This window comes from Tachypleus tridentatus, chromosome 3, assembly GCF_004210375.1.
Source record: "Tachypleus tridentatus isolate NWPU-2018 chromosome 3, ASM421037v1, whole genome shotgun sequence".
NCBI lineage: Eukaryota > Metazoa > Arthropoda > Merostomata > Xiphosura > Limulidae > Tachypleus > Tachypleus tridentatus.
The window spans coordinates 42,861,367-42,887,480 of NC_134827.1; the positions used below are offsets into that span (position 1 = coordinate 42,861,367).

The 26,114-nt window shown below is 32.9% G+C and overlaps 1 protein-coding gene across 1 annotated transcript; it reads right to left on the reverse strand.

Annotated features, from left to right (window-relative positions):
- Positions 1 to 1,891: 1,891 nt before the first annotated feature.
- Positions 1,892 to 22,786, reverse strand: LOC143246772 (NPC intracellular cholesterol transporter 1-like). Its single transcript, XM_076493909.1, has 5 exons — positions 22,629 to 22,786; positions 13,120 to 13,273; positions 6,125 to 6,359; positions 4,471 to 4,719; positions 1,892 to 2,265 (listed from the first exon to the last, which is right to left on the reverse strand). The coding sequence occupies exons 1-5, from the start codon at positions 22,683 to 22,685 to the stop codon at positions 2,193 to 2,195; spliced, it is 768 nt and encodes a 255-aa protein (XP_076350024.1). The 5' UTR covers positions 22,686 to 22,786; the 3' UTR covers positions 1,892 to 2,192.
- Positions 22,787 to 26,114: the final 3,328 nt, after the last annotated feature.

Consider the following 26,114-nt stretch of genomic DNA (forward strand, 5'->3'; position numbering starts at 1 on the left):
GGGTATCAAAACCCGGTTTTTAGCGTTGTAAGTCCGCATACATACCGCTGAGCCAATGGGGGACGAAATTATATGAGAGACATGGTTTTAGCAAAGTAGGTGTAGTCTTTAAATGAAGCTCTCTAGCTGGCGATGGAGATAAAATTCATTAAAATTGCAGGTAAACAAATTATCCATCTAGAAATTATGAAAATATCAGATACTATATCACTAAAACATCAATTTGCTAAAAATATAGTCTAGAAGAACTAATAATATTAATACAAATACGTAAAAAATAGCTCAAGAGAAATAGGTGTTTTATAAGTGTAACTTGACACAACATATCGAAAACAAGTGTAGATTAAACCCATTACGGGATACAAATTTCACTAAAAGGATATTATAAAGAAAAACTATTATAACTGTAGAAATATGTAGTCGTTGTGGTAAGGACTGTAAGGAATCAACATATTTTATTAAGGGAAGAAGACAATCCTCTGAGGATGTTTCTCAAAGCCCAATCACATCAAAGAAATAACAAAAAGCCAACAAAACATAAACAAGACAGTAATTATATGGATTTATGGACAAAATTGAACTAAAAATATTCCATCTACCTCAAATTATAAACGAAGTTCACTGTTTGAGAAAAATACTACAGAAGTCCACAGGCTTACTGATAGAAAATTGTTGCAGTAGGCTGATTGACACTGATCAAAAATTACAATTGATAAAAGATGGAAAGTTGTCTTTACAGATGAAGAAGAGGAGTTGATTAAGACAGTAAATGGACATAATGTTCCAGAAAAAGAAAATTTGGAAGTTACTCTTAGTGTAGAAAGTTTCTCTACACTTAATGAAATGTGGGTAACAAACACTAGTTCATCTATGAAACTGAATTCATGTATGTGAGATTAGACTAACTTCAAATGGCTTTACAATATATATAAGCAGGAAGTCCCTATGTATCAAATAACAATTTAACAATTACCATAGCAGACATTGAACTTCCATTGATAATAGTGAGGGGTTATAATACTATCAAGAAGTGAAATACTTATACCAATAGATATAAGTAGTAAATCTTGATTATGTGTAGTGGAACCAAATACTCTGTCATGTCTTGAGGTATTGGTGGTTGGAAGAACTCTTTCAGTATATAATAAAACAAAGAGTCACACGATGTTGATAACGATAAAAGTGTATTGTGTGAATATGATATGGTATGGATAGACAGATTTTATCACAAGAGAGGAGAAACTCCAAAGTTAAGAAAGGAATTAATTAATTTAAAGAATCCAGAAGATAGAGATTCAAACCAAAAGACATTCACTGTGAAAAGAGGATGGCCAACAGGAAAACTACAACTATGAATTTGTCAGTCGAAAATAAACTACCTGTGGAGATACATGTTTCTGCAGACAGCTTCTAGAAGATCTAATGGATTGATCAATCTTTTATCTAGAAGAAACCCCTCCAGTGATATGAGAGCTAGTGACAACAACGCAAGAGGATGTCCCATCTGTATACCATGGATCTCAGAAAAAACAACAACATAAAGGTTTAATGAATGGTAATTTTAGAATAGTGTTTTATTTTTGTATTACGACTGTTAAAATGAATTCATAATCTAAAAAGGTGGCAGTGTTTTTGGCTATATTTTGAAAGTTAAAATCAAGTAAGTTTGTGGGAGAAGGCCCAGAATACTTTAGTAACTTTGCAAGATATCTACAAGCAAGGCTAGATTATAAATACAAAAATCATTGGGCTTTTTTTTGTAACTGGTCAGTACTAAATCAGTAGAGTTTCAGCCAAAAACTTAGCTCAACGAAGTGTTTAGTTCTAGTGAAGTTTTTGGATCAGTTTTAGCTACTGTGTCTATACAATTACTGGAATGATCAGCCATGAAACCATAGAAGTAAGTTTATTTTTATGTTAGTCATAACATAATTATCATAAACTGTGTTTTTGTTTGAGCATCATTTATAAATTTAGGCCTAAAAGGTACAATTTGAACAACTTACAAATGAAAGCAGTTAGTAGAAACATTTAGGAAGTTATAAACTAAATTGTAATAGTTAAGTGTAGTAGACATCGAATTATTTTTCCTAAATAACTTAAAGTAGCACACTAACAGGTGAACGTTTTTTAAGAAACAGTATTAAAGGTGCAAACTTTTAGTAAAAAAGGGTATGGTCTCTGATACTGCATCAAAGAGTGCATGCATCTGGACAGTCTTTACATTGACATATTTCTTCTTGCAACTCAGATGGTTCTGAACACCTAAAAATAAAACATATACACATTTTTAAGTATAAAACACTTTCAAAAGTTATTTGTCGTCATGGTTAGTATGCTGTCTGATCGTCTGTAATTAGTTATTAATAATTAATTACTCAGTAGTTTTATCTCATACTTTTATTCTACTGTCATCTTCGTGAAGTTCCCAAGAAGGGCTATGTTTTGTGTTGCTCTAGAATAGATCATGTATCTTCTTGATAAAGAGATCTGAAGAAAGGCAATATATCAATTATAATAAACAAAAATAAAACCACTGTAATTATGGACCAAAAGGAATACATCGTCAAATTCCAAACTTTGAAGATGACCACTATAAGAATATCTAATTAACTTAACCTCAAGAAACATCAGAAAAAACTTGAAACAGAAACAGTGAAACTAAACTAATAGTATGAAGTAGCACTATTCCACATATTTATTCTCTACCCAACCTCACTGTCTTAAACTAAACGGAGAGATTGATCATGCTATCCCTTAGTTTCATATCTTGTAGGTACAGAGGGCGAGATAAGTTAAAACAAATTTGTAAATCAACAAGTCAAGTGATAATTATAGCAAAGAGCGACATTTGGTGACAAGTGAGAATTTCACTAAAACAAAGGTCAGTAGCAAAACTCGTCCACGGCACCCAAGTAACAGTATACATTATAGTTGTTTGTTTGTTGGTAAGCACAAGTGGTATAAGCTTTCAGACTTACTGTTTATCTACAGGGGTGGGAGGGGGGCAGGCAATATGGTCAAGAACGATCTCTGGATAAGCGATATAAGTCACACACTGCTTCCATGACGTATCTGTGAAACGTCTTATACCTGCAGTAGCTCTACAATTAAATGGGTATTAATGCTGTTTTATACAAAGACATACTAATAAATTCACAGATGCAGTATCCAAGGATTTTAGGGAAATTGTACTGTTGACACGGTTACTGGAAAACAGTCGTCCTTATACACTAAGTAGCTTATGAAAAGTGAACAAGGGTAAGTGTGTGCTTTGAACATGACAGATTTTTGTATTAGAAACTACATTATAAGCACGTGAACAGGTGTGGCGACAGAGAGATATGATGAAGTCCTAAAACTATTTTGTTATAACGTACTTAACCCCTGACATTAATACACGCTAAGAAGTCAGCTTATTCCGAACAGGTTATAAACCATTATAACTACACAAGGCACAAATATCATTAATGTACCAAATCCTGAAACACAACAGAATCTCTGTCGACAGCCTGAAAATGATAGAACAATAAAACTATGGATTTATTTCTTAGTCTTCATTAAAACCTCATTATATCAACCACCTCTATTTCCAGCATGAATAAAAATATTATTAACAACATGAAGGCCTATATATGAGCTAACTGTCATCTCTTGTATTCTACATAAAATAGAAGCTTTATTCCCAAGGGCTGGTTCAGGTATATTCATGATACTTTTGTAATATTACTGATGAGGTTCACAATTCATGAACAGCCAAGAGCGTGATACACAATTGACAATGGGAAAAAACAAACAAACCAATCTCCTATTGTTTTGTATTTTGTTTATTCAGTCATATAACTAACACCATAAGAATTTATAGAAAACAATTAACAGTTACACAGTTAACTGTCTTGTCTACCACCCTAACACTTTAGCTTCCTGAATGAACAAGGTTTGTGAATACCAAGTAGCTAAGAAGATGGAATAAAAACACATCACTACAACTGTCTTTATCAATGGATACCCAGATGTAGAATGAACAAGGTTTCAATAACAAACATGACATTAAAACACATCATTACAACTGTCCTTGTCAATGGATACCCAGATGTAGAATGAACAAGGTTTGTAATAACAAATATGACATTAAAACACATCACTACAACTGCCCTTGTCAATGGATACCCAGATATAGAATGAACAAGATTTGTAATAACAAATATGACATTAAAACACATCACTGCAACTGTCCTTGTCAATGGATACCCAGATGTAAAATGAACAAGGTTTTCAATAACAAATATGACATTAAAACACATCAATACAACTGTCCTTGTCAATGGATACCCAGATGTAAAATTAACAAGGTTTTTAATAACAAATATGACATTAAAACACATGCTTTAATCGCAGTAATAATGCCAGTCATTACGCAGTGTATGTGAATGTGAAAGAAACACATTAGTTTATTATTAACTCGCTTACTTTGTTGTTTTCTCATTCATAGGAAAAAACTTGTGACCATCAATTTGGACTTCACTTTCGTTGTGCAAAACGTAGTTTATCTGAAATGGGGCAAAGCCGGAATTTTCGGGAGTTGACCCCATAAAATCGAGCCATCTCTGTGGAGTGCAGTCTTTCTCCCATTTTCCACAAAACATCTCTTTAAGTAGAGACTTGCCAGGAAATATTCCTTCAACGTGTTCGCACGAAATGAACAATTCTTCAGCATACCTGTTATGATAGAAGATGAATTTAAAAAAAAAAACACGATTTATTACAACTAGAGTTCAAAATGTTATAGTTGTGTCATTATAGGTTCTTTCTTCATTGCTACTTTTTGTGTTTTCCTAGATCAAAAGTTAATATAATATCCCTTCTACATTACATACATAGATCGGTTTCATATATGTGAAGGAACCACAGCCACTCATAATCTCAAGTTAACATTTTCCTATCATCAATAAGGAAGACAAGAACGAATAACATCATTAAATGTTCTACTGTATCTGTCATCCATATAAGGAAGACAACAACGAATAACATCATTAAATATTCCAATGAATCTGTCATCCATAAGGAAGAGAACAACGAATAACATCATTAAATATTCTAATGAATCTGTCATCAATAAGGAAAACAATAACGAATAACATCATTAAATATTCTAATGAATCTGTCATCAATAAGGAAAACAATAACGAATAACATCATTAAATATTCTAATGAATCTGTCATCAATAAGGAAAGCAATAACGAATAACATCATTAAATATTCTTATGAATCTGTCATCAATAAGGAAAACAATAACGAATAACATCATTAAATATTCTAATGAATCTGTCATCAATAAGGAAAACAATAACGAATAACATCATTAAATATTCTTATGAATCTGTCATCAATAAGAAAAGCAATAACGAATAACATCATTAAATATTCTAATGAATCTGTCATCAATAAGGAAAACAATAACGAATAACATCATTAAATATTCTAATGAATCTGTCATCAATAAGGAAAACAATAACGAATAACATCATTAAATATTCTAATGAATCTGTCATCCATAAGAAAGACAATAACGAATAACATCATTAAATGTTCTACTGTATCTGTCATCCATATAAGGAAGACAACAACGAATAACATCATTAAATATTCCAATGAATCTGTCATCCATAAGGAAGAGAACAACGAATAACATCATTAAATATTCTAATGAATCTGTCATCAATAAGGAAAACAATAACGAATAACATCATTAAATATTCTAATGAATTTGTCATCAATAAGGAAAACAATAACGAATAACATCATTAAATATTCTAATGAATCTGTCATCAATAAGGAAAACAATAACGAATAACATCATTAAATATTCTAATGAATCTGTCATCAATAAGGAAAGCAATAACGAATAACATCATTAAATATTCTAATGAATCTGTCATCAATAAGGAAAACAATAACGAATAACATCATTAAATATTCTAATGAATCTGTTATCCATAAGGAAAACAACAACGAATAACATCATTAAATATTCTAATGAATCTGTCATCCATAAGGAAGACAACAACAAAGAAATTACCAAATATTCCACAATAGATGTCATCCATCATTATGTCTACTTACTTTGAAGACATAAAGTATTCAAGTTCTTTTACCATGGCTTTACCATCATCATTCACTGCAGTTTTGGTAACTTTCAGAAATTTGCTCTGATAAGGAGAACAAGTAAGTTCACAAAAGTTCTTTTGGAAGTTCCTGGTACAAGAAGGACAATCACCAAATCCTAGACGACGAGGAAGTCTCACATCTTTCCACAGCTTTTCCACTTGTGATTTTGTACAGCAAGTATATGGTTTATCTTTTTTATGTTGGGAAAATAAACAGCAACATTCAATGTAGAAAAAATATCTTTTACTTAGTGTTAACATATCAGAGTTACATTTTGTCTCCTAGTTTAGTTCTTTTACTGAGTGTTAACATATCAGAGTTACATTTTGTCTCCTAGTTTAGTTCTTTTACTGACTGTTAACATATCAGAGTTACATTTTGTCTCCTAGTTTAGTTCTTTTACTGAGTGTTAACATATCAGAGTTACATTTTGTCTCCTAGTTTAGTTCTTATACTGAGTGTTAACATATCAGAGTTACATTTTGTCTCCTAGTTTAGTTCTTTTACTGAGTGTTAACATATCAGAGTTACATTTTCTATTGTAGTTTAGTTCTTTTACTTAGTGTTAACATATCAGAGTTACATTTTGTCTCCTAGTTTAGTTCTTTTACTTAGTGTTAACATATCAGAGTTACATTTTCTATTGTAGTTTAGTTCTTTTACTTAGTGTTAACATATCAGAGTTACATTTTGTCTCCTAGTTTAGTTCTTCTACTTAGTGTTAACATATCAGAGTTACATTTTGTCTCCTAGTTTAGTTCTTTTACTGAGTGTTAACATATCAGAGTTACATTTTGTCTCCTAGTTTAGTTCTTTTACTTAGTGTTAACATATCAGAGTTACATTTTGTCTCCTAGTTTAGTTCTTTTACTTAGTGTTAACATATCAGAGTTACATTTTGTCTCCTAGTTTAGTTCTTTTACTGAGTGTTAACATATCAGAGTTACATTTTCTATTGTAGTTTAGTTTTTTTACTTATTGTTAACATATCAGAGTTACATTTTGTTTCCTAGTTTAGTTGTTTTACAGAGTGTTAAAATATCGGTGATACAATTCCTATTGCAATTTGGTTGTTTTACTAAGTGTTCATATATCAGTGTTGTAAAACACATCGTAGTTTAATTGTTTTACTGAGTGTTAGTATATCAGTGTTATAATTCACATATTAGTTTAGTTGTTCTAATGAGTATTAACATATCAGTGTTATACATCACATGGAAGTTTAGTTGTTTCACTCAGTGTTAAAATATCAGTGATACAATTCTTATCGTAGTTTGGTTGTTTTACTTAGTGTTCGTATATCAGTGTTGTAATTCACATCGTAGTTTAGTTGTTATATTGAGTGTTAATATATTAGTGTTATAATTTCCATCGTAGTTTGGTATTTCTACTACGTTTACTGACTGTTAACATATGAGTGTTATAAATCAAATGGTACTTTAGTTGTTTTACTGAGTTTTGACATATCAGTGTTATATTTTCTATCCTAGTTTAGTTCTTTTACTGAGTGTTAATATATTAATGTTTAATTCACATCGTACTTTAGTTGTTTTACTGAGTTTTAAGATATTAGTGTTGTGAATCACATTATAGTTTAGTCATTTTATTGAGAGTTAACATATCAATGTTATAATTCACATCGTACTTTAGTTGTTTTACTGAGTTTTAAGATATTAGTGTTGTGAATCACATTATAGTTTAGTCATTTTATTGAGAGTTAACATATCAGTGTCATAATTCACATCGTACTTTAGTTGTTTTACTGAGTTTTAACATATTAGTGTTGTTAATCACATTATAGTTTAGTCATTTTATTGAGAGTTAACATATCAGTGTTATAATTCACATCGTACTTTAGTTGTTTTACTGAGTTTTAAGATATTAGTGTTGTGAATCACATTATAGTTTAGTCATTTTATTGAGAGTTAACATATCAGTGTTATAATTCACATCGTACTTTAGTTGTTTTACTGAGTTTTAACATATTAGTGTTGTTAATCACATTATAGTTTAGTCATTTTATTGAGAGTTAACATATCAGTGTTATAATTCACATCGTACTTTAGTTGTTTTACTGAGTTTTAAGATATTAGTGTTGTGAATCACATTATAGTTTAGTCATTTTATTGAGAGTTAACATATCAGTGTCATAATTCACATCGTACTTTAGTTGTTTTACTGAGTTTTAACATATTAGTGTTGTTAATCACATTATAGTTTAGTCATTTTATTGAGAGTTAACATATCAGTGTTATAATTCACATCGTACTTTAGTTGTTTTACTGAGTTTTAACATATTAGTGTTGTTAATCACATTATAGTTTAGTCATTTTATTGAGAGTTAACATATCAGTGTTATAATTCACATCGTACTTTAGTTGTTTTACTGAGTTTTAACATATTAGTGTTGTGAATCACATTATAGTTTAGTCATTTTATTGAGAGTTAACATATCAGTGTTATAATTCACATCGTAGTTTAGTTGTTTTACTGAGTGTTAATATATCAGTTCTACAATTCACTTTATAATTTATTTGTTTCTAAGTTTTAATGTATCGGTGTTACAACTGACATCGTAGTTTAGTTGTTTTACTGAGAGTTAACATGTGAGTATTATAATTCACATGATAGTTTAGTTGGCTTATTGAGTGCTAAGATACCTCTGTTATTCATATGGTTCCTTACTTGCTTTACCGAGTGTTAATGTATCAGCATTTCAATTCGCATAGTGGTTTAGTTGTTTTATTAAGCGTTAATATATCAGCTATAGTTCCTATCGTAGCTTAGTTGTTTTAATAAGTGTTCATATATTTGTATTATAAGTCCTAACGTAGTTTAGTTGTTTTCTAAAAGTTCATATATCAGTGTTATAATTATCATCGTATTTTAGTTATTTTACTAAACGTTGATATATAAGTGTTATAATTTACACTGTAGTTTAGTTAAATATATCACTGATATATTTCCTATCAGTAGTTTAGTTGTTTCACTAAATGTTGATGCATCAGTATTATAAATCACATCGTACTTTAGTTGTTTTAGTAAGTATTTATATATAGGAAAGTTATAATTCCTATCGTAGTGTAATTGTTTTACTAAGAGTTCATATTTCAGTGTTATAATTCACACTGTGGTTTAGTTGTTTTTCTAAGTGTTCATTTATCAGTGTTATATTTCACTCTGAAGTTTAGTTGTTTTACTAAGTGCTAATATATTAGTGTTATAATTCCTATTGTAGCTTAGTTATTTTCTAAGTGTTCATATGTCAGTTTTATAATTCCTGTTGTAGTTTAGTTGTTTTACTGGGTGTTAATATATCAGTATTACAATTCACATCGTACTGTAGTTCTTTCTCTGGGTGTTAATGTATCAGTGTTATACGAGCGCTGTTAAAAAAATACGCGGACTGACGTCATAAACAAAATGTACTTTATTTAGAAGTTACAAGTCTGGGACCCCTTTAAAGTACTCTCCTCCCCAACGCACACACTTATCCCAACGATGATTCCACTTGTTGAAACAGTCCTGGTACGCTTCTTTTGTAATGTCCTCTAGCTCCTTCGTCGCATTTGGCTTAATCTCGGGAATCGTCTCAAATCTTCTTCCTTTCAAGGGTCTTTTGAGTTTGGGGAACAAGAAAAAATCGCAAGGAGCAAGGTCAGGTGAGAAGGCGGGGGTGGGGAAGAACAGTGATCGAGTGTTTGGCCAAAAACTCACGAGTTCTGAGGCACAAATTTCGCAGCAACGCGGCGCATCTTCAATTTTTCGGTCAAAATCTCGTAACAAGATCCAACTGATATCCCACACTCTTCAGCAAGCTCCCTGACAGTCAGACGTCGATTTGCCCGCACCAGGGTGTTGATTTCGTCGACGTGTGGGTCATCAGTTGACGTGGAAGGACGCCCAGGATGCTCATCATCTTCAATGGACTGTCGACCATCCTTAAAACGTTCATGCCACTTGAAACATGCCGTACGCTTCATAGCAACATCACCGTAAGCCATGTTAAGCATAGCAAAACTTTCAGTCGCAAATTTTCCAAGTTTAACACAAAATTTCACAGCAAGTCGTTGCTCCTTCAGGTCATTCATTCTGAAATCCGCGAAACGAAAAAATCGCACTTCACTTAAAACCGCGTAACTAATACACAAATGAAGATATCTGCAATCGGGAAATGGCGTCGTAATCAGCTGATCTGTGCGAACCTAGCAACACCAAGCGGATTCGCCTGAAACCAACTGGAGCCACGCAATTCAAACAGTCCGCGTATTTTTTTAACAGACCTCGTAATTCACATCGTAATTTAGTTGTTTTACTAAGTGTTCATATCAGAGTTATATTTCCTGTTGTAGATGAGATGTTTTACTAAACGTCAATATATCCGTGTTATCATTTTTAACGTAGTTAAGTTGTTTTACGAAGTGTTCCTATATCAGTGTTATAATTATTATCGTATTTTAGTTGTTTTACTAAATGGTCATATATCAGTGTTTTGTTTTGCATCGTAGTATAGTAGTTTTAGTCAGTGTCTATATGTATGAGTGCTATATTTCCTATCCTAGTTTAGTTGTTTTACTAGTTCTCATATATAAGTGTTATAATTCACACCGTAGTTTTATTGTTTTATTAAGTGCATTTTGCTTTGTTAGACTCAACCACTTATTTGAGTGGAGCTTTGAAAGAGGGGAAATAAAAATAAACTTTTGTAGAATTTTATAGGGAAAATGTGAACACTATGAAATTAGCCTAAATACTAGCTGGTCAAAAGTTTAAGACCATACCAAACAGAAGTCGTAAACAGGATAGAAAATGCCCAACAAGAGGTCTCAGTAGTGAGTTACACTGCCGTCATTGCGAATAACTTCAAACATTCGCTTTGGCATGGTCGATATAAGCGTTTGCAGAAGGCTGGTTGGAATGTTACCCAAAGTGGTGAAGATGGCTTCACGAAGATCATGCACTTTTCTATGGACTTCCCTTGCCATCCACCTCCAAATATTTTCAATGGGGTTCAGTTTGGGTGAACATGCTGAATGGTCCAAAAGAATCACGTTATTCGCCATGAAACAGTCATTTGTCCTGTGGGCATTGTGGATTGTAGCATTGTCTTGCTGAAAGAACCAGTCATTTCCATACAAGCGAGGGCCTTCAGTCAATAAGGATGCTCTCTCCAACATGCCAGTGTAGCCAGCCGCTGTGTGATGCCCCTTACAACATGAAGCTTTATTGTTCCATAAAAGGAGAAAGCACTCCAGATCATGATGGAACCTCCTCCACTGTGTCGTGTAGAAAATGTCTCCGGTGGGATATCCTTATCGTGCTAGTAACGTTGGAAGCCATCTGGACCATTCAGCTTAAATGTTTTCTCATCAGAGAACAAAATCTTCCTCCACTTTTCTACGTCCTACGTTTGTTTTTCAGCAAAGTTTAACAGAGCTGTGTGGAAGAAGGCGTGGCCTTTGTAGACGTTTACTTTTTTAAAAGCTTTTATGACGTAGATGACGTCTTATTGTTCTTGAGATGCATTCTGCGTCTGTAAGGGCCTTAATCATGTTCGACGATTGGCTGGTGTCTTGCCGGACAACTCGTCGAATCCTCCTGCTCAACGCCGGGGAAATTTTCTTGGGCCGACCACTTGAAATTCTCGTTCCGTATCCCTCACGGTCTTTAAAGGAATTTGCAACAGTAGTTTTACTACGCCCAATCTCACCAGCATTAGCATGTTGAGAAAGACCTTGCTTTTGTAGCTCGACAATTCTGCCACGTTCAAACTCTGTCAACTTTTTAGCCTATACCATGTTTTTACCAATGTAACACAGGAGATGTCAGTGGGAGATGTTGACAACGCTAATGCTTGAACACAAATGAGTAAATTTCGTTACGTGTTTACCGATTAACGCTTTGTTTCAGTATGTTTTTAAAATTTTTGACCAGCTAGTATTTAGGCTAATTTCATAATGTTCACATTTTCACTATTAAATGCTACAAAAAGTTTTTATTTTTATTTTCCCTTTTCTTATTTTCATCTTTCGAAGCTCTACTCAAATATGTAGTTGAATCTAACAACACAAAATGCATATTTTTTCGTTATGTTCATTGTTCTTAAGATTTTGGGTTGCAGTGTATCAGTATTATAATTCGTATCGCAGTTTAGTTGTTTTACTAAATGTTTATATATCACTGTTATATTTTATAGTGTATTCAGTTGTTTTACTAAGTGTTCATACAGCAGTAATATATTTCGTATCCTAGTTTAGTTCTTTTACTCAGTGCTCATATATCAGTGTCATAATTCACATTGTAGTTTACTTTTTACTAAATGTTCATATATCACTTATAATTCCATCGTAGTTTAGCCGTTTTACTAAAGGTTACTGCACTATTTTAGAAGTGTGAAGTATGATTATCTGACGCAGACAATTATAAAGACCATGTTTTAACAGTGTAAAACGTTACACGAAAAAAGTATTGTGTTTATAGTTTTGCTTTTTTTTGCATTTAAAGTTGAAAGTTTGTTTATTGCTTTATTATCAGTAAATTACGATTAGTAGAGATAGGTTTTTGGTAGCCCAAACCTTTATTTATTTACGTTATTGTTTTACTAGTACATTGTTGCTTGTAATTATCTATTTGAGAAATGCTGCCTGTTTTAAAAATAAACATTGAAAGCTCTTGGTTGCGTCATTGCCTGTATGTTAATGAGTTGCTCAAGTGTTAATTTTGAGTGTAAATAACATTTTATAATAAATTTAGTTACAGTTTATTAATCATAGATTGTGCTAACAGCAGAACATGTCTGGTGTCGAATTGTAAATATTCAGAACGTCTTTTTATTTCAATAAAAGTTACCTTATTTAACAACGAGAATTTATAAGGATTAGTTCATTCATTAGATGACAAGCATATTGTCAAAAACGTGTTCAGTAAGAAAGTAAATAAAATTAGTTTACCGTCATGGAACTCGGGACAAATCTGCTGGAGTTTCCTAACAGTTTCCTCATCGTTCAATTGCTGGGCAGAACCATTGTAGTAACAGTTGAGGGGACCATACCTTCCACGGCCACACTGATCGTACATGACACAGTGACCATCCTTATGTCCGTCCTGAGAAAGTAAATTATTTATATTTTCCAACCAGCTGGTGAGACTAATTATCTTATTGTAAATATTATTTATATGCATAAATAATTTTACAATAAGATAATTAGTCTCACTTTTATCTGAATGACAGGCAAACCATCAAAAGCCTCAACTGCCACGTTGGGCTACCTGAGTGAATTACTAAGGATTCACACAATAATATCACATGTAAAGCTTCCGGTACCATTTGTATCACATCTGTTCAGTGTAGCTATTATTATTTAACATGTAAAGCTACTGGTACCATTTGTATCACGTTTGTTCAATGTAGCTATTATTATTTAACATGTAAAGCTTCTGGTACCATTCGTATCACGTCTGTTCAGAGTAGCTATTATTATTTAACATGTAAAGCTTCCGGTACTATTTGTATCACATCTGTTCAGTGTAGCTATTATTATTTAACATGTAAAGCTACTGGTACCATTCGTATCACATTTGTTCAGTGTAGCTATTATTATTTAACATGTAAAGCTTCTGGTACCATTCGTATCACGTCTGTTCAGAGTAGCTATTATTATTTAACATGTAAAGCTTCCGGTACTATTTGTATCACATCTGTTCAGTGTAGATATTATTATTTAACATGTAAAGCTACTGGTACCATCCGTATCTCATCTGTTCAGAGTAGCTATTATTATTTAACATGTAAAGCTTCTGGTACAATTTGTATCACATCTGTTTAGTGTAGCTATTATTATTTAACATGTAAAGCTACTGGTACCATTCGTATCTCATCTGTTCAGAGTAGCTATTATTATTTAACATGTAAAGCTTCTGGTACAATTTGTATCACATCTGTTTAGTGTAGCTATTATTATTTAACATGTAAAGCTACTGGTACCATTCGTATCTCATCTGTTCAGAGTAGCTATTATTATTTAACATGTAAAGCTTCTGGTACAATTTGTATCACATCTGTTCAGTGTAGCTATTATTATTTAACATGTAAAGCTTCCGGTACTATTTGTATCACATCTGTTCAGTGTAGCTATTATTATTTAGGAAACAAAATAACCGAACAAAGAAACTGGAATAACCAAAAGAACATAAACAGTCGAACTAAGAAACACATATAACCGTCGTAAAACACAAATATTCAAACTAAGAACACAAATAACGGCACTAAAAACACAAATAGAAGCACTAAAAACATAAATAACCGAATTAAGAAAGACAATAAGAAGTAAAACTAAACAAAAACAATCGGGACTCTAAACAGTTTACCACAATGGTTAAGATTTCACATTAGAAATTATAACAAAGTAACAACACACCTTCAGTATATAGTATACAGTAACAACTCACCATCACTATCCAGTATACAGCAACAACTCACCATCACTATCCAGTATACAGCAAAAACACCCTTCAATACTCACTACACAGTAACAATATCACTTCATTATGCACTATACAGTAACACCAACACTCACTATCCACTTAACAGTAACAACACTACTTTAGTATCCACTATACAGTAAAAACACACCTTCACTATCCACTATACAGTAACAACACTACTTTAGTATCCACTATACAGTGACAACTCATCATCACGATCCACTATACAGTAAAAACACACTTTCACTATCCACTATACAGTAACAACATAACTTCACCCGCCACTATGCAGTAACAACACTACTTTACTATCTACTGTAAGTAACAACATCACTTCAATATCCACTATGCGGTAACCATATCACTTCACTATCCACTATACCTTAACAACACCGCCCCACTATCCACTATACATTAAATATACCACTTCACTAACTACAATATAGTAAAAATATCACTCCACTTTCAACTATACAGTAAGAAGACACCTTCACTATCCACTATACCGTAACAACACCGCTTCACAATCCACTATACATTAACAACACCACTTACCAGCCACTATGCAGTAACAACACCACTTTACTAGCCACTATACAGTAACAATATCACTTCACTATCCACAAGACAGTAACAATGCCACTTCACTAACTACCATACAGTTAAAATATCACTCCACTCCCAACTATACAGTAAGAATACGAATTCTCTATCCACCATACAATAATACCGCTTCATTCTTTAGTTTACAGTAACAACACCACTTCACTATTTACTGTATAGTGACAACACCGTTTCACTATCCACTGTAAGGTAACAATATACTATCTTTCCATTATACACTAGGAATACCACTTCACTGTCCACTATACAGTACCTTATCACGTCACTATACAGTAACAATACTACTTCACTATACAGTACCAATATCACGTCACTATACAGTAACAATACCACTTCACTATACAGTACCAATATCACGTCACTATACAGTAACAATACCACTTCACTACACAGTAACAATATCACGTCACTATACAGTAACAATATCACGTCACTATACAGTAACAATACCACTTCACTATACAGTAACAATACCACTTCACTATACAATAACAATATCACGTCACTATACAGTAACAATATCACGTCACTATACAGTAACAATACCACTTCACTATACAGTAACAATACCACTTCACTATACAGTAACAATATCACGTCACTATACAGTAACAATACCACTTCCCTATACAGTAACAATACCACTTCACTATACAGTAACAATACCACTTCACTATACAGTAACAATATTAAATCACTATACAGTAACAACACCACTTCACTCACCACAATACGGTAACAATACCACTTCACTATACAGTAACAATATTAAATCACTATACAGTAACAACACCACTTTACTCACCACAATACGGTAACAATACCACTTCACTATACAGTAACAATATCACGTCACTATACAGTAACAATACCACTTCACTATACAATAACAATATCACGTCACTATACAGTAACAATATCACGTCACTATACAGTAACAATACCACTTCACTATACAGTAACAATACCACTTCACTATACAGTAACAATATCACGTCACTATACAGTAACAATACCACTTCCCTATACAGTAACAATACCACTTCACTATACAGTAACAATACCACTTCACTATACAGTAACAATATTAAATCACTATACAGTAACAACACCACTTCACTCACCACAATACGGTAACAATACCACTTCACTATACAGTAACAATATTAAATCACTATACAGTAACAACACCACTTTACTCACCACAATACGGTAACAATACCACTTCACTATACAGTAACAATATCACGTCACTATACAGTAACAATACCACTTCACTATACAGTAACAATATCACGTCACTATACAGTAACAATACCACTTCACTATACAGTAACAATACCACTTCACTATAGAGTAACAATATCACGTCACTATACAGTAACAATACCACTTCACTATAGAGTAACAATATCACTTCACTATACAGTAAAAATACCACTTCACTATACAGTAACAATACCACTTCACTATACAGTAACAATACCACTTCACTATACAGTAACAATATCCCGTCACTATACAGTAACAATACCACTTCACTATATAGTAACAATATCACGTCACTATACAGTAACAATACCACTTCACTATACAGTAACAATGTCACGTCACTATACAGTAACAATACCACTTCACTATACAGTAACAACATCACGTCACTATACAGTAACAATACCACTTCACTATACAGTAACAATATCACTTCAGTCACCACTTAACTGTAACAATATTAATTTACTTTACACTATACAGAAAAAATACGTCTTCACTAACTACTATATAGTAACAATACCACTTCACTCACCTCAATACGGTAACAATATGACTTCACTATACAGTACCAATATCACGTCACTATACAGTAACAATACCACTTCACTACACAGTAACAATACCACTTCACTATACAGTAACAATACCACTTTACTATAGAGTAACAATACCACTTCACTATACAGTAACAATATCACTTCACTATGCAGTAACAATATCACTTCACTATGCAGTAACAATACCACTTCACTATACAGTAAAAATACCACTTCACTATACAGTAACAATACCACTTCACTATACAGTAACAATACCACATACTATACAGTAACAATATCCCGTCACTATACAGTAACAATATCACGTCACTATACAGTAACAATACCACTTCAGTATACAGTAACAATATCACGTCACTATACAGTAACAATACCACTTCACTATACAGTAACAATATCACGTCACTATACAGTAACGATACCACTTCACTATACAGTAACAATATCACGTCACTATACAGTAACAATATCCCGTCACTATACAGTAACAATACCACTTCACTATAGAGTAACAATACCACTTCACTATACAGTAACAATATCACGTCACTCACCACTTAACTGTAACAATATTAATTTACTTTACACTATACAGAAAAAATACGTCTTCACTAACTACTATATAGTAACAATACCACTTCACTCACCTAAATACGGTAACAATATCACTTCACTATACAGTACCAATATCACGTCACTATACAGTAAAAATACCACTTCACTATACAGTAACAATACCACATACTATACAGTAACAATATCCCGTCACTATACAGTAACAATATCACGTCACTATACAGTAACAATACCACTTCACTATACAGTAACAATATCACGTCACTATACAGTAACAATACCACTTCACTATACAGTAACAATGTCACGTCACTATACAGTAACCATATCACTTCACTATACAGTAACAATATCACGTCACTATACAGTAACAATACCACTTCACTATACAGTAACAATATCCCGTCACTATACAGTAACAATACCACTTCACTATACAGTAACAATATCACTTCACTATACAGTAACAATATCCCGTCACTATACAGTAACAATACCACTTCACTATACAGTAACAATACCACTTCACTATACAGTAACAATATCACGTCACTCACCACTTAACTGTAACAATATTAATTTACTTTACACTATACAGAAAAAATACGTCTTCACTAACTACTATATAGTAACAATACCACTTCACTCACCTCAATACGGTAACAATATCACTTCACTATACAGTACCAATATCACGTCACTATACAGTAAAAATACCACTTCACTATACAGTAACAATATGAAATCACTATACAGTAACAATACCACATACTATACAGTAACAATATCACGTCACTATACAGTAACAATACCACTTCACTATACAGTAACAATATCACGTCACTATACAGTAACAATACCACTTCACTATACAGTAACAATGTCACGTCACTATACAGTAACCATACCACTTCACTATACAGTAACAATATCACGTCACTATACAGTAACAATACCACTTCACTATACAGTAACAATATCACGTCACTATACAGTAACGATACCACTTCACTATACAGTAACAATATCACTTCACTATACAGTAACAATATCACGTCACTATACAGTAACAATATCCCGTCACTATACAGTAACAATACCACTTCACTATACAGTAACAATACCACTTCACTATACAGTAACAATATCACGTCACTCACCACTTAACTGTAACAATATTAATTTACTTTACACTATACAGAAAAAATACGTCTTCACTAACTACTATATAGTAACAATACCACTTCACTCACCTCAATACGGTAACAATATCACTTCACTATACAGTACCAATATCACGTCACTATACAGTAAAAATACCACTTCACTATACAGTAACAATACCACATACTATACAGTAACAATATCCCGTCACTATACAGTAACAATATCACGTCACTATACAGTAACAATACCACTTCACTATACAGTAACAATATCACGTCACTATACAGTAACAATACCACTTCACTATACAGTAACAATGTCACGTCACTATACAGTAACCATACCACTTCACTATACAGTAACAATATCACGTCACTATACAGTAACCATACCACTTCACTATACAGTAACAATATCACGTCACTATACAGTAACAATACCACTTCACTATACAGTAACAATATCACTTCACTATACAGTAACAATATCACGTCACTATACAGTAACAATATCCCGTCACTATACAGTAACAATACCACTTCACTATACAGTAACAATATCACGTCACTCACCACTTAACTGTAACAATATTAATTTACTTTACACTATACAGAAAAAATACGTCTTCACTAACTACTATATAGTAACAATACCACTTCACTGACCTCAATACGGTAACAATATCACTTCACTATACAGTACCAATATCACGTCACTATACAGTAACAATACCACTTCACTACACAGTAACAATACCACTTTACTATACAGTAACAATACCACTTCACTATACAGTAACAATATGAAATCACTATACAGTAACAATACCACTTTACTATACAGTAACAATACCACTTCACTACACAGTAACAATACCACTTCACTATACAGTAATAATACCACTTCACTATACAGTAACAATACCACTTCACTATACAGTAACAATATTAAATCACTATACAGTAACAATATTAAATCACTATACAGTAACAATACCACTTCACTAGACAGTAACAATACCACTTCACTATACGGTAACAATATCACTTCACTATACAGTAACAATACCACTTCACTCACCACAATACAGTAACAATATCACTTTACTATACAGTAACAATATCACTTCACTCACCACTTAACTGTAACAATATTAATTTACTTTACACTATACAGAAAAAATACGTCTTCACTAACTACTACATAGTAACAATACCACTTCACTCACCACAATACAGTAACAATATCACTTCACTATACAGCAACAATATCACGTCACTCACCACTTAACTGTAAAAATATTAATTTACTTTACACTATACAGAAAAAATACGTCTTCACTAACTACTATATAGTAACAATACCACTTCACTCACCACAATACGGTAACAATATCACTTCACTATACAGTACCAATGTCACGTCACTATACAGTAACAATACCACTTCACTACACAGTAACAATACCACTTCACTATACAGTAACAATACCACTTTATTATACAGTAACAATACCACTTCACTCACCACAATACGGTAACAATATCACTTCACTATACAGTACCAATATCACGTCACTATACAATACGGTAACAATACCACTTCACTCACCACAATACAGTAACAGTACCACTTCGCTATACAGTAACAATATCACTTCACTATACAGTAACAATATCACTTCACTATACAGTAACAATACCACTTCACTCATCACGTAACTGTAACAATATTAATTTACTTTACACTATACAGAAAAAATACGTCTTCACTGACTTCTATATAGTAACAATACCACTTAACTCTCTACAATACGGGAATAATATCACGTCATTATTCACAATAAAGTAAAAATACCACTTTTTCCACTATAGAGTAAAAATACATAATACCTCTTCACTATCCACTATACAGTAATAATACCACGTTACTCTGAACTATAGAGTAACAATACTACTTCACTATCCACTATAGAGTAAAAATACCGCTTCACTATCCACTATACCGTAACAATACCTCTTCAATATCCACTATACAGTAATATCACATTACTCCGAACTATACAGTAACAATACTACATCACTATCCATTATACAGTAATAATATAACGTTACTCCGAACTATACAGTAACAATACTACTTCACTATCCACTATACGGTAACAATACTACTTCACGATCCACTATACAGTAATAATATCACGTTACTCCGAACTATAGAGTAACAATACTACTTCACTATCCACTATACAGTAATAATATCACGTTACTCCGAACTATACAGTAACACTACTACTTCACTATCCACTATACGGTAACAATACTACTTCACGATCCACTATAGAGTAACAATACTACTTCACTATCCACTATAGAGTAACAATACTACTTCACTATCCACTATACAGTAAAAATATCGTTTCATTAACTACTATACAGTAACAATAGCACTCCACTTTCATCTATACAGTTACAATACCACTTAACTAACCACTATACAGTGACAATACCACGTTACTCTCTACTATACAGTACCAATAGCACTCCAATCCCAGCTATACAATAAAAATACCTTTTCCCAATCCACTATACAGTAAATTCACTCCTCACTATACACCAAAAATTCCATTACACTATCGACTATACAGTAACAATACCACTTTACTATACACGATACAGTAAGAATACCACTTCAGTGTCCACCATATAGTAACAATACGACTTCACTGGTCACTATACAGTACAAATACCACCTCACTATCCACTATACAGTAACAATTCTACTTCACTTTCCACTATACAGAAACAATATTGCTTCACTATTCACAATAGAGTAAATATACCACTTTACGTGCTACTATACAGTAACAAAACCACTTAAATATCCAGTATGCAATAACAATAAGACTTCATTAAGAACTATCAATACCACTTCACTAACCACTATACAGTAATAATACCACTACATTATCCACTGCACTGTAACAATATCACTCCACTCTCAACAATAAAATACCAATACCACTTCACTAACCTTTATACATTAACAATACCACTACATTATCCATTGTAGAGCAACAATGTCACTCCACTCTCAACAATAAAATACCAATACCACATCACTAACCTCTATACAGTAACAATACCATTTCTTTAACCACTGCACTGTAACAATATCAATTCACTTTTAACTGTACACTAACAATAGCGCTTCACTCTCCACTGTGATAAACTAACAATACCACTTCACTTTTACTATACACTAACAATATACAGTAACAATATCACTTTATTCTCCACTATAGAGTAACAATACTGCTTCAGTACCCAACATAAACTAAAAGCTCCACTTCGCTAACTATTACACAATAACAATACCACGTCACTATTCACAATACAGTAAAAATACCACTTTATTTTCTACTCTAAAGTAACAATGCCACTTAATTATCCATTATGAAATAACAATACCACTTCACTATCCACTATACAGTAACAATATCACTCTACATTTTAGAACCAGAACGCTTACGAAAGGATCAACTTTCTTAAGTGCACTTTGGAAATCATCGGGTAGAGTCTTTATCATTTATTTAAAGACTCCTTGAGCAACAGTAACATTATCACTATAAATCCAACAATTCACTACCAACATTTTAAAACGTTAAAACTCCAGTGACCAAACTGTGTTTCATAACACAACAGACACAGTTATGTTGCAACAATAGTAGCTAAATTAGCAGTAACACACTTTTCGAGAGTTATTTAACTTACCAGCCACACCAAGGAGAAGAAACAGGTGAAAAGTAAAAAACAACTTCTATAAAACATAGTTATCGAATATTTATAAATTATAGTGGAATAACAAAAGAAAACTGCTCCTTAGCTTTCCTGTAGTGTAATGTTTCTCTCTAGGGCATTACGTAAGAAAAACTGGTTTAGGAAGGTCACGATACCTTTACAAGCTATACGTCATTTGTCCCACTAAACTTTATAACAAGCACATAGTTTTATTTTCATTAGAACTTTGGTAAGCCCTGAATAACGCATACTTTCCTCACAAGAAAGCAGAGCAAGTTTCAAATGTAGATAAAACGCTATTCTGACATCGACTAGTTTTGTATCGCAGTGGGTGTAGCATAGATTCTCACAAATTCAGTCTTTTATATATTAAAACAACTTTTCTGTTTGTGTAACAGTGTTATATGATTCAGTCCTTTATATATTAAAACAGTTGTTCTGTTTGTGTAGTAGTGCTAAATGATTCGGTCCGATATATTAAAACATTTGTTCTGTTTGTGTAGTAGTGTTAAATGATTCAGTCCTTTATATATTAAAACATTTGTTCTGTTTGTGTAGTAGTGTTAAATGATTCAGTCCTTTATATATTAAAACATTTGTTCTGTTTGTGTAGTATTGCTAAATGATTCAGTCCTTTATATATTAAAAGAGTTGTTCTGTCTGTGTAGTAGTGCTAAATGATTCAGTCCGATATATTAAAACAGTTGTTCTGTCTGTGTAGTAGTGAAAAATGAGTCAGTCCGATATATATTAAAACAGTTGTTCTGTTTGTGTAGTAGTGCTAAATGATTCAGTCCTTTATATATTAAAACAGTTGTTCTGTTTGTGTAGTAGTGCTAAATGATTCAGTCCGATATATTAAAACATTTGTTCTGTTTGTGTAGTATTGCTAAATGATTCAGTCCTTTATATATTAAAACAGTTGTTCTGTTTGTGTAGTAGTGTTAAATTATTCAGTCCGATATATTAAAACATTTGTTCTGTTTGTGTAGTAGTGCTAAATGATTCAGTCCTTTATATACTAAAACAGTTGTTCTGTTTGTGTAGTACTGCTAAATGATTCAGTCCTTTATATATTAAAACAGTTGTTCTGTCTGTGTAGTAGTGTTAAATGATTCAGTCCGATATATATTAAAACAGTTGTTCTGTTTGTGTAGTAGTGCTAAATGAGTCAGTCCGATATATATTAAAACAGTTGTTCTGTTTGTGCAGTAGTGTTAAATTATTCAGTCCGATATATATTAAAACAGTTGTTCTGCTTGTGTAGTAGTGCTAAATGATTCAGTCCTTTATATATTAAAACAGTTGTTCTGTTTGTGTAGTAGTGCTAAATGATTCAGTCCTTTATATATTAAAACAGTTGTTCTGTCTGTGTAGTAGTGTTAAATGATTCAGTCCGATATATATTAAAACAGTTGTTCTGTTTGTGTAGTACTGCTTAATGATTCAGTCCTTTATATATTAAAACAGTTGTTCTGTTTGTGTAGTAGTGCTAAATGATTCAGTCCTTTATATATTAAAACAGTTGTTCTGTTTGTGAAAAAGTGCTAAATGATTCCATCCTTTATATATTAAAACAGTTGTTCTGTTTGTGTAGTATTGCTAAATGATTCAGTCCGATATATATTAAAACAGTTGTTCTGTTTGTGTAGTAGTGCTAAATGAGTCAGTCCGATATATATTAAAACAGTTGTTCTGCTTGTGTAGTAGTGCTAAATGATTCAGTCCTTTATATATTAAAACAGTTGTTCTGTTTGTGTAGTAGTGTTAAATTATTCAGTCCGATATATTAAAACATTTGTTCTGTTTGTGTAGTAGTGCTAAATGATTCAGTCCTTTATATACTAAAACAGTTGTTCTGTTTGTGTAGTACTGCTAAATGATTCAGTCCTTTATATACTCTTCAAATAAAGAAACGCAAAAGGCAAAATATGAGACAAATTGTTAATAAGTTTATTCCGGGTAGTTCTGTATGACATGTGTGAAACTTTGCACATTCACTGCTGAACATCCAACGTCTGCAAAGGCGAAGTCCATGCTCACTAGTTGAAGTTTAATGTCACTCAACGTCAATAACGAGTATGCCCCCCGTGAGCATCAATAACTGCTTGGCATCTCCTGCCCATGGAAGCGATGAGATGACGAATCACATCCTGTGGAATGGCTGTCCACTCAGCCTGCAAAGCTGCTGCAAGCTGAGGTAGAATCTGCGGTTGAGGTTGTCGCAGACGTCGGTCCAACTCGTCCCAAAGATGTTCGATGGGGTTTAAATCTGGTGATCTGGAGGGCTAGGGAAGAACGTTGATGTTGTGGTGGCTCAAGAAGACGGTGAGTCTGGCTATGTGAGGACGGGCGTTGTCATGTTGAAAAACACCGTTCACGTTCACCATGATGGGTTGCACATGGGGCCTAAGAATCTCGTCGACGGTTGCGTACAGTCTGATCGAAAATCCTACGCAGCCCTTGTATGGTTGAAGCAGTAGACGTCGCAGTGGTGGTCATATCCCGAAGGTGACGTAACCGGATGTAGCGATCTTGTACGGGCGTGGTCATACGAGGTCTAGCAGATCGTGGACGGTCACGCGTTGATCCATGTTGTTGGTGACGATTCCATAACCTTATGATGGTGCTTGGGTGGGCATTCACAGCTATGGCAACATCTGATCGAGATTCGCCTGTTCCCAAGCGACTAATGGCGTTGTTTCGTTGTGCTTCAGTCAGTTTTGGCGTAACTGTATTGCGTGTCGGTGGCTTAACACTGATCTATGAAAACCGAGAATCCGTCACTTTTATAGGGATTTTGCACATGTTGCACTTGCAGATCTCTCAAACAAATTTATTGGACACGCATGCGTTTTGGCGAAAAATCCGTTGTTTCCCTCCGTTTACAAAGTGCACAACTTTTATTGTCATTTTGGTCTGACAATCAGTGCCTTAACATGTGTAACATCACATACTCTGAGCTTGTAACGTTATTACATTTATTTTAAAGAGAAATAAATAAATAAATTTCTTTTTTTGAAGAGTATATGTTAAAACATTTGTTCTGTTTGTGTAGTAGTGCTAAGTGATTCAGTCCTTTATATATTAAAACATTTGTTCTGTTTGTGTAGTTGTGCTAAATGATTCAGTCCTTTATATATTAAAACAGTTGTTCTGTTGGTGTAGTAGTGCTAAATGATTCAGTCCTTTATATATTAACAGTTGTTCTGTTTGTGTAGTACTGATAAATGATTCAGTCCTTTATATATTAAAACAGTTATTCTGTTTGTGTAGTAGTGCTAATTGATTCAGTCCTTTATATATTAAAACAGTTGTTCTGTTTGTGTAGTAGTGCTAAATGATTCAGTCCTTCATATATTAAAACAGTTGTTCTGTTTGTGTAGTAGTGCTAACTGATTCAGTCCTTTATATATTAAAACATTTGTTCTGTTTGTGTAGTAGTGCTAAATGATTCAG